Source organism: Pistacia vera, unplaced genomic scaffold (genome assembly GCF_008641045.1).
Source record: "Pistacia vera cultivar Batoury unplaced genomic scaffold, PisVer_v2 Contig296, whole genome shotgun sequence".
Classification (NCBI taxonomy): domain Eukaryota; kingdom Viridiplantae; phylum Streptophyta; class Magnoliopsida; order Sapindales; family Anacardiaceae; genus Pistacia; species Pistacia vera.
In genome coordinates, this window is record NW_022196108.1 from 751,786 (window position 1) to 762,734 (window position 10,949).

The 10,949-nt window shown below is 31.1% G+C and overlaps 1 protein-coding gene and 1 non-coding gene across 2 annotated transcripts; one reads left to right on the forward strand and one right to left on the reverse strand.

Moving 5' to 3' along the window:
• Positions 1 to 4,119, reverse strand: LOC116135200 (bifunctional riboflavin kinase/FMN phosphatase). The gene is made up of 11 exons (XM_031420905.1): positions 4,030 to 4,119; positions 3,770 to 3,912; positions 3,498 to 3,684; positions 2,456 to 2,586; positions 2,252 to 2,321; positions 2,079 to 2,144; positions 1,232 to 1,386; positions 1,043 to 1,138; positions 630 to 781; positions 462 to 545; positions 1 to 367 (listed from the first exon to the last, which is right to left on the reverse strand). The coding sequence occupies exons 2-11, from the start codon at positions 3,843 to 3,845 to the stop codon at positions 239 to 241; spliced, it is 1,146 nt and encodes a 381-aa protein (XP_031276765.1). The 5' UTR covers positions 3,846 to 3,912; positions 4,030 to 4,119; the 3' UTR covers positions 1 to 238.
• A 6,120-nt stretch (positions 4,120 to 10,239) lies between these two features.
• Positions 10,240 to 10,311, forward strand: TRNAD-GUC. The gene has a single exon. It is a non-coding gene; the product is annotated as a tRNA-Asp (tRNA).
• Positions 10,312 to 10,949: the final 638 nt, after the last annotated feature.

Below are 10,949 nucleotides of genomic sequence, written 5' to 3' on the forward strand. Positions count from 1 at the left end.
TGAATTTAAATTTGCATTTTTTCTTAGTTTCAAATGCGAGCATGAGTAAAGATAGATGGTTCATTACAACTATTAGTTTGCCTTTCCAGGGCATTACTTTATGCCCCAGCTCCACAGTTTATGAGAGTAGCAACACATCTGATCGAAGTAAGAAAAAATTGTAATACTCAATAATCTCCCACGAGCAACAGCTTCAGTGCCACTTATCCAGAATCAATGACTGCCGATGCTGGCCTTATCACAAAGTGGTTTTCAAAAGTGGGTCGTCCTTATATTTTGAGTACAATGGAAGATCAAGGGCTCTTTCTGCAACTTTCTTGTCATTGTGAATCTTTGCGACCAATCTCTCAAGGCATGGGAAATTAGCCTGTTATAACCCAAGCACAAGTTTAGGCAAAAATAGAAAGGCAGGAACATGATTATGGTCACGAAGGAAAATAGTTAGTAATTGTAAATGATACCTCAGGACGTATATAGCCAACTACAACAAGACGTAATTCCTCTCCATAGAAATCCTCATGAAATTCATGAAGCAACCAGGGCTCCTGCATTACAAGATAGATTTAGATGAAAAAAGAAAAGAATAGGGGACCTGCAGATGCCACCATCCAAGTCGATGTTATACTCACTATAGTCTTTTCAGTGTTGTTGAAATAAGGATTCCAACCAATACTCATGACCATTTTATAAACACCTCGATTTGATAACCCAGCCCAACCAAAATATACCCCAGAGGGATGCTCTGAAAGGAAATCTGAATTTTCTTCCGCTGACACATTAGCTGAAAATAGATATTGAATTTGTTAAAAGAAGCAATGTAATAAAAATAAAAAAGAAAAGAGAAAAGATAAATGAAACATAAGCAAAATCTTAAAGCATAAGCCTGAGGTCACCTCAGAAGTAATTGCAAAACTGCTATACATGAGTTAGAAGTGACAGACCATTAACAATTTAATGCTATCTGTACTAGACAATGAGACATTGAAAAGAGAAAAATCTAGCTGACTAAGCCAAAGGATAAAACAAATAGATTCTGACACACCTGTAGGAATTCCAAGTACCTTTGAGCCCCGACCAAATCCCTTAATTACAGGACCACCGATATACGATGGCTCTAGAGGTAAGGTACCCTCTACCCCTGTAATTAGCAATAAATATTTGAGAAGAAAGTTCCTGATAGAAGGTAAATTTACTGAATGTAATAAAAAAATTATTTAAGTCCAGGTTTTACAATCTTGAAATTGGGGTAAGCCCCACTTTTCTGGTTGTAAATCAAGTAGAGAGTTGATGATTTCATCTGCAGATGTGTAAAGATGACTTTGCTTTGGGATTGATGGTACAGCGACAACTTCCATTCCAGCAGCCTTACCAGCTGTAACACCTGGACTGAAATGGTCAAAAATTACAATGTCAATGACTGAAAGTCTATTGATGTATGGGCAATATTGATAAAAGGCAAAGTTTTTGCTCATTGATCACAAGAACAATTTATTTAGATATTGGAAGATAGACTAATCCGGAAAACAGAAACAGGCAAGCCTCACAGATGCTGCAGAACACCAAGGCCAAAGATAAAGATTTTTTTTCCATAACATTTTGCTAGGCTAAAGTTTCAGCATTGCTTGAATAAAATTTGATGATGATTTCAGGCAGTCATCATTTCCACATATGTATGCAGAGTAATATAAATGTAATTTTTTAAAGATTAAAGTATCAAATATTCCAAATGTAACTGCTCATCCTCTCGTATAGCAGTTTTACAACACAATTTGTGTACCAATGTTCATGTCAATAAAAATCCACATCATTATTTGGATGGCTAGCACGTCAAAGGCATCATAAGAAATTAGCAGCACCCAGGCTTGTCTGGCCATAGATTTTAAACAACTTATTTTTTCAGTGCAGGTTCTGGACAGAAGTGATCTCTTCTATTATTTAAAACAAACACAAAAATTAAGCACACACAGGTAGTGCACCAACCAAGGTGAAAATGTGCTCCTTGAAGAGCACTGGACGAGAGGCCTATGACCCTTGAAAAAAAAATGTATCTGCAGTAAGGACTTAAAAGACTCACTTACACAGAATCTTCAATGACCAGGCAGCTTGAAGGTTCAATATTTAGCCTTTTAGCAGCTTCCAGGAATCTGAATTATGAAACATCAAAAGGTTATAATTCCAGAAGGGCATTGACTTTTTCACATTTTCATAGAATAAAGAAAATAATCTCAATATATAGACTAATGAATCTCACATTTCAGGAGATGGCTTTCCCATTTTCACTTCATCACCACCAATAATGACAGAGAACGATTCCTTCCAGCCTAAGAAAGAAATACTATCAGCAAACAGGCTTGCAAATAACAAACAAAAGACAACATATCTTCAGTGCATGTCAGAAATGCTAATTATGTGAGATGCAAGAAGTAATTGTCACCAGAATTTCTACTAAACCTACCTTGGTGATAAAAAATTTTGGACTCTATGCTTGCCCGAGGTGAATTTGAAGCTAGTGCCATAGGCAAACCATGACCATTCAAATGTTTAATTAATCGGTTGGCACCAGGAAGAGCTTTAATGTTGCACCACCTATATCAAACATTGTGAAAATGCATTAAAAGATTTCCACAGAATCTTTTACTACTTTGCGAATTAAAAGTAGCATTGCAATTTTTTTTAAATGATTATAGCAACAATTATGATGGCTCAACATATAATTTATGACATCCACTAAGAATGGCAAAGAATATTTCTTCTAGGTCCTGATTCCTTGATTCCAAGGCCATGCTCAACTTAGAGAAGCTTAAGGCTACCTAGACAAAGCCAGCAGCAAGAAAAAAAAATATTTAAACAATGTCAAAATACAGTGAAAAGTAAAGATCAAAAGACTGTGCTGAGTGGCACTGCAATAACAAAAAGAATTGTTAGGTAAAAATATCACAATCAGATTATAGGCATAGAGTTAAGCATACATCTTAATTTTCATGCAAAAACAGTTTTCAAAATGAAGATGAAATTTGAAATTTTGGGATACAAAAAAAATAATTCAGCTGCAAAAACAATTTCCGTTATTTTCATATTTTAAACGAATTTTAAGGATCATCCAAGAACAGTTTGTAAAGACACCTCAACCAACAGTATTTTCTTAAGATTTTCTGTATTTCTTGTTTTAAAATCAAAGAATTCTACCCAAATTGGAAATGAGATAGGCCCTAATTGAGATGAAAAAGAGTTTATCGAAAGAAGATTTCCAAAGTTAAATACATTGCGCAAATGCTATAAGTTCACAATTGGAAAAAGCAGGCAATGTCAATTAAACATACATCCCCAGAATTCAAATAGCTTCTTCGTTATCTCCCTATACGCATCATGAATCATAAACATTCGTATGCACAACAAAAGGTTCCAAACACTTTGAATTTTCAACATCTCAAAGACATCTAGATTACACAAAATCTAATAATAGTATATAAAAGTAGGTGAGGAGTTTAGTTAATTACTGATTATTAAACATGGGAGTAATTTCTGCGATAAATTCATCGGTTGTACAAGGAAGCTGATATTCTTCCACAATGGCAGCTGCCTCTTCTACAGGCGTCTTCCCCACGATTTTCTGAGCTTCTCTCCCGTCCCACTGTTTCCCATACTTAACCAAAAGCACTTTCAAAACATTGGTTATAATGCCATCTGCCATTAAATTGAAAACAAATTATCACAACAACAAAATTTACAACGTGATCAAAATAAAGCCGACGAGCACGAACGAGCTGACCTGTGTTAAGAAGTGTCCCGTCCAAGTCAAGAATTACACATGACACTAACTTCTTTAACGGTTGAGCCATTGACATTTTCGAGATATTAATCAAATTCAGCAAGAGTTTATTCAATATTCAAGCTCCAATTCGTCAAATATTTCTGAAATTGAAGAAAATATCATCAATAAATAAGTAATTCTCTAACCATAATTAAATACGAAAATATATCAAGCAAACAAGAAAATTTTTGGTAGATAGAGTAAAAATGTAACCGTACGAGCATGGAGTTCATGTACTCTGCTTTTCGATTTATTGAGATGCAACACAAATGATGGTTTATGCCATTATTTAAATCTTTCTGGTGCTGTGCGTTTTGTACAGTTCTCTGTACTGTCCAGTATCCAATAAAAGTGGGGCCATAGGAGACCAGGGATACGTGGCTTCCAATAAGGGATAGCAAATTTCCGGACCGGATCATATAATAAAAGGACCCGTAAACCCGGATTTTCTGTTTTTTATTTTATTGAAAATATTAAAAATATTTGGAAAAACAAAAAATGAAAACCTAATCAATATGTCTAAAAACGTATTTGAAAACACGAAAAAAAAAATACATTCAATATATTTATCTAAAAATATGAAAAATATTAAATTTATCATCTTTATAATTAATAAAATATATTTAAATTATCATTTATTTTGTTCACCCCAAAAAGCTTATCTTAACTATATCAAACTTTTTTTTTATTTGTAATTTTTTTTTAAATTTTTATTTAAATGAAATTTTTGTTTGAAGAAAAAGAAAAGCACTTATAATAGGAGAATGAGAAAAAATATTTCTATTTTGCCATAAAATGTGGGACCTACGTCTTCTCTATCCAACATGCCAATTACTCCCTATTCTGAATTCAATTTGGGGTAAAAAATTGAAAACAAAATGAAAGATTCATTAATGAACTGGGCTAAACATCTTTATTAATTGGGTTAAGATTAGGGTTCTCATTATTTTTTACACAAATTATGAATCTCATCTAAATATGGCATTTTTAAAGTTCATTAATTATGCAAATTATATTGAATTTCGATCATTTAAAGTATTTTAATCTAATGATTTATAAATTGTATCATATTTTGTATAAAAAAAGTGGTGCATCCACCAAATTTTATTTTATTTTATTTTTTTAGTTTTGGTGACAGGGGTATCCGAGCCAACTTGTGCATACCTCAACTAATCTCCGAGGGTTATTTATTTATTTATTTTTTTGTGACGAAGGTGTTCGGGCCAGCTTGCGCGTACCTCAACTAATCCTCGGGTGTGTCTAAGCTAGCTTGCACGTACTTCAACTAATTCTTCTGGGTCTTGAAGTTGACAACCGAGTAAATCCCCTCAGTGGCTAGCCCTATTAGCAAACCAAGTGGATCAAACTCAGGACCTCTTAAGTAATACATCCAAAAGTCCTAAATGACCATTACGTCACCCACTAGTGGTTATCCACCAAACATTTTCCTTCCTAATTTTGTTCAATCAAAAGATTTTCTAATAATTCTCTGTATTTTATAAAGTTAAAAGTTGACCCCTAAGTTATGATATAATAACAATTCTTTTATAGTCAATAAGTTGCTAAAGTTTATATTATTATGAATTAATAAATATTTTTACCAAACTATCATCCTATTGTTTATTTTTACGCCTACAATATAACAATAAAAAATATCTACTATTTCAAAAACCTCTAAATTTTTTTATTATTTAATTAAACCATTAAAAAAAAAAATTTCATTAACTTCATTTTATAATGTTGGTTTACTTACTTGATAGAGTTGAAATAGGGTATTAAAGTAGATATTTCGTTTACATATGTCTCTCTCAACATGTGTAGACAAGTTGTAAGATTCATCTTCCACCATAGTAATAGCACCCTCAAATTACAAATTGATTGGATGCCAAGAATTATATGCCAATAATTGGATACTAATAAGTTTATACCAGTATATTCCATTTCTTTATGGGGGTTGGGGATTGTTACTTCAAATTTTAAATCAACTGTTTTTTTTTTTTTTTTTTTTTTCAGTGACTGGCCAGCTTGTGCACACTTCAATAATTCTCCAGGTCTTGAAGTTGAAGTTGGGTAATTCCTTAGTGATCATCCTATTAGTATTCAGGTGGATTGATCTTAGAATTATTGACTAATATATCTAAGAGTCTTATGACTGTTGGACCACCCAATGATGATTTAAATCAACTATTCAGTTCAACTTCAACCTAACTTTTTTTTTTTTTCAAATAAAAATATATATTGAATATTTATTATTTTTAAATTACTAGTCATAATGTTAGATTGTATGGAAGGAAAAGTTGAAGACAAATAAGAGAATTCCAATCCTTTCATTAATTAATTAATTAATTAAAATCAATATAGATAAAGAGGTGTTGAATCTATGCTTTCCTTTAATAAAATAATTGACCAAAATTCCCTTATTCGATGATGACATTAAGAAGAAGTGAATGGAATATAACAGCAATTGAGGCCTGTTTTTGGAACTTCGTTTGGAAGCTAGTATCATATTACTTCTGTCCTTTAATAGCCCTGTCTTTTAATTTAAGGAACTCATTCACATGACATGGAGTTAGAATAATGAAATATTAATTAAATAAAGAAGAACTAATAATAATAATAATCTTAATTAAACGAACAAATGAGCCTGCACATTCGAGGTTTGTTAGAATAAAAAAAATGAAATTTAAGAAATTTTAAATTTGTTTGCTTGTGAATTTGAATGAGATTAAAGATTTCTAGAAAATAATTAAATTTAGAAGGGACAGTATGATTAAACAAGTAAGACCTATTTTATTTTTATGGAAGTTTACAATGGATTATTAGTCTTTTCCCATGTATTATCTTTAGTGTCGCCACTATACTGTTTTATACCAAAAACAGATTCTAATTACGTTATTTATTTATGGGAATAAAATATAGAAGAAATGGGTTGAGATTCTATTGTTTTAGAGTGTTGTGAAGAGGCAAAAGACAAGTCCAACTCATAAGAGGGACTGAGACTATAAAACTTAGTTAGACTTGAATAATTTGATATAAAATCAAAGTTAATCATACTATAAAGTACGTTAGTACAAGTTCCAAGTCTCCGGTATGATATTATCAGTTGATTTATTCATGTCTCATATGTAGAGATGCACTTGTCATTGTTGTGATTTGTAATTAACAACAAAATAAACTTGTAGTTTAACATAAGTGGGACAATTAAGGGTGAAAGTCAAGCCAAGCAGCTTGAGCTCGGCTTAGACTCGACTATATTGTTGAGTCGAGCTCGAGCTCAAATACTGATTCGAGTTGAGTTCGATCACAGTGTAACTCGATTCAAAAAGTTCGATTAAACTTGATTAAAGCTTGATTAAAGTTTGAATTCTAATTTTAGGTACCGATTTCGAATTCGAACTTGATTCCTCAAGCTCGAATTCGATACTGTAGTAATCGAGTCGAGTTCGAGTATCCAGATACTCGACTTGACTCGATTTCATCCCTATGGACAATGTTTATAAGAGATTGTTATTGACCCTCCTCACATAAATCCAATTGTATGATTTTAAAAACCCTTTTTCATTTTACAAATTCAAAAACACAAAGCAATCCAATTTGTATATGAATATCACCCATCAATACCAAATTAAACTTGTATATCAAAAATAATTTAAAGATTTATTATAGCTTTTTGGACAAACCATTTAGAAAATGCAGATATTTTCTTCTACCTCTTTAAAGACATATGATATATTTCATATGCAATTTCTCAGTCTTGTTTTACAAACAAATTCAAAAATTAATTTGGCAAATACTCATATATGAGCCTTAAATATCTACGTCAAAATTAATTTAGTAAAACATAATTTGGGATCAGATTTCACAAGGTTTTTTGAGTAAAAATCAACTCTCAAATCATGGGTACACTAGTCAACTTCATAATAGACTTGTTACCATATGAATACATTCATATTTATAATCAATGTGAGTAAATGAGATAAGTGTCATATGGTGAGGCGTTTACCAACTATCTAAAAAACTAATTTATTAAGTGACTCTGTTTATCCACTCTTGTAAACCTAATATCCAACCCATGTCTACTTTAAGTAATACATCCAAAAGTCCTAAATGACCACTGAGCCACCCAGTGGTGGTTATCCACCAAACCTTTTCCTTCCTAATTTTGTTCAATCAAAAGATTTTCTAATAATTCTCTGTATTTTATAAAGTTAAAAGTTGACCCCCAAGTTATGATATAATAACAATTCTTTTATAGTCAATAAGTTGCTAAAGTTTATATTATTATGAATTAATAAATATTTTTACCAAACTATCATCCTATTGTTTATTTTTACGCCTAAAATATAACAATAAAAAATATCTACTATTTCAAAAACCTCTAAATTTTTTTATTATTTAATTAAACCATTAAAAAAAAAAATTTCATTAACTTCATTTTATAATGTTGGTTTACTTACTTGATAGAGTTGAAATAGGGTATTAAAGTAGATATTTCATTTACATATGTCTCTCTCAACGTGTGTAGACAAGTTGTTAGATTCATCTTCCACCATAGTAATAGCACCCTCAAATTACAAATTGATTGGATGCCAAGAATTATATGCCAATAATTGGATACTAATAAGTTTATACCAGTATATTCCATTTCTTTATGGGGGTTGGGGATGCTACTTCAAATTTTAAGTCAACTATTCCTTTTTTTTTGGTAATCGGGCCAGCTTATGCGTACCTCAACTAATCTTTCAGAGTCTTAAAGTTGACAGTCAAGTAAATCCCTTCAGTGATCACCTTATTAGCAATTCAGGTGGATTGAACTTAGAATCTCTTGACTAATACATCCAAGAGTCTTAATTAACTGTTGGACCACCCAATGATGGTTTAAATCAACTATTCAGTTCAACTTCAGCCTAACTTTTTTTTTTTTCAAATAAAAATATAATTGAATATTTATTATTTTTAAATTATTAGTGATAATGTTAGATTTATGGAAGGAAAAGTTGAAGACAAATAAGAGAATTCCAATCCTTTCATTAATTAATTAATTAATTAAAATCAATATAGATAAAGAGGTGTTGAATCTATGCTTTCCTTTAATAAAATAATTGATCAAAATTCCCTTATTCGATGATTACTTTAAGAAGAAGGGAATGGAATATAACAGCAATTGAGGCCTGTTTTTGGAACTTCGTTTGGAAGCTAGTATCATATTACTTCTGTCCTTTAATAGCCATGTCTTTAAATTTCAAGGAACTCATTCACATGACATGGAGTTAGAATAATGAAATATTAATTAAATAAAGAATAACTAATAATAATAATAATCTTAATTAAACGAACAAATGAGCCTGCACATNAAAAAAAAAAAATCTACCACAGCCTTCCAATTTGTTAATTTCTAAACCCAAACTACTTTCTTAAATCTATTTTACCCAAACCATTCCTATTTCACAATTTCCAAAACCTAATTAATTTCTACATCCCATAAGAACCCTAAAAGATAACTTAATGAAAAATTCATCAGTCTCTAAACCTGAAATTGCTTTGATACCACTTGTAAACTTAAAAGCAAACTCATCCAAAGTAAAAATCAATAATCAATTCATGTTTCTATGCTCTAAATTGCACAAATATAAAATTATAGGATCTTGAAACTTGATGAATTTTCACATATATATAAAAGAAATACATACCTGATTCCATAGTTTGAAAATTAAAACTTGAATCTTGATTGAATCAAAATAGGTAGCGTTTCTCTCATTTTCTTCCCTTATATAATCGCAAACTCTCTTGTTGAACAGAGAAAATTTTTAGCGTACGTTAGGAATAGAGAGAGGACCCACTTTTTATATTGCAGTTATTTAATTAACTGCAAACATCAGTTATTTTATTAACTGATGTAACATTTCCATCAAAAGTTAAAAGACTAATATGCCTTCAATTAAATTAATTATTACTAAACCTTATATTATATTTAATTCACATGACCACTTTATAAGAATTATAAATAATTTAACAATTTTGGCCTCCTTTGATGTGGAGATCTTCTAAATATTATACCTTACAAAAAGATGGAAAAGCATGGTCAAATTGAATGATAATAATTATTCACAACATAGTTACATGATGTCATATGGAAAATCCCTTTTCCTTTTGCCATAATCTTTCTTCTTAATCCTATATTCCTTGGCACAACTGATAATTTTTTTTTTAATAAACTGGGTACACCATGTAATTTAGATATGAAGGAATTCTTTTTGTTTCTTCAATCCTATCCAGCTATATATTTGTTGGATTTCGGAAAAAAAAAAAAAAATTATATCACATAATGTTAGTGCACTGGAATCCAACCTTATACAAATGCAAGAGACAAAAAACTTGCTCCTGAAAAATTGTTTATATAAATAAGGTAGGAACCTATAACCAAACAGGTCGTTGTAGTATAGTGGTGAGTATTCCCGCCTGTCACGCGGGTGACCCGGGTTCGATCCCCGGCAACGGCGTTTTTAATTTTTTACGCTTAAGTTCCAATTTCCAAAAAATGACAATGTTTCCTCTTTTTTTTACCCCTTAGTTTTCAGAAAATAACATTTTGACCCAAGTTAATTTTTATTTACTACTTAAGTATCAGAAATAATACAGTTACACCAAATGACTACTTTTACCCATAAAGTTTCACAAACTAACAACGTTACCCCCAAGATTTGATCCTCTTTTACCCATTGAGTTTTAGAAACTAACAATGTTACCCTGAAATTTGTCTATATCTTATTCCATATATTTTAGAGACTAAGAACATTACCTTTAAATAGGTCTTTTTATTCTTGATGGATGAATTCCTCTTGACCCCTAAATTTTCAAGAAACTAAAATAGTTCCCTCAACATTAGTCTACATCCTTAATATGGATTGTAATTTAGTCAACTTTGATTGTTGCAGTATAATTTTTACCCCTATTACAGAATAACTAGTTTTTTTTTTTTTTAAAATTAAAATTTACTATTAACTTCACTACTAAAAGCTCTAAACAATGTTCACGCTAAATAAAATTCATCAAACAACACCGTCCACCACATAATACACAAAATCAGTGTCGTGGGTCAGGTTGGCGACATCAAATGCTTATGGTGATCACACTGGTG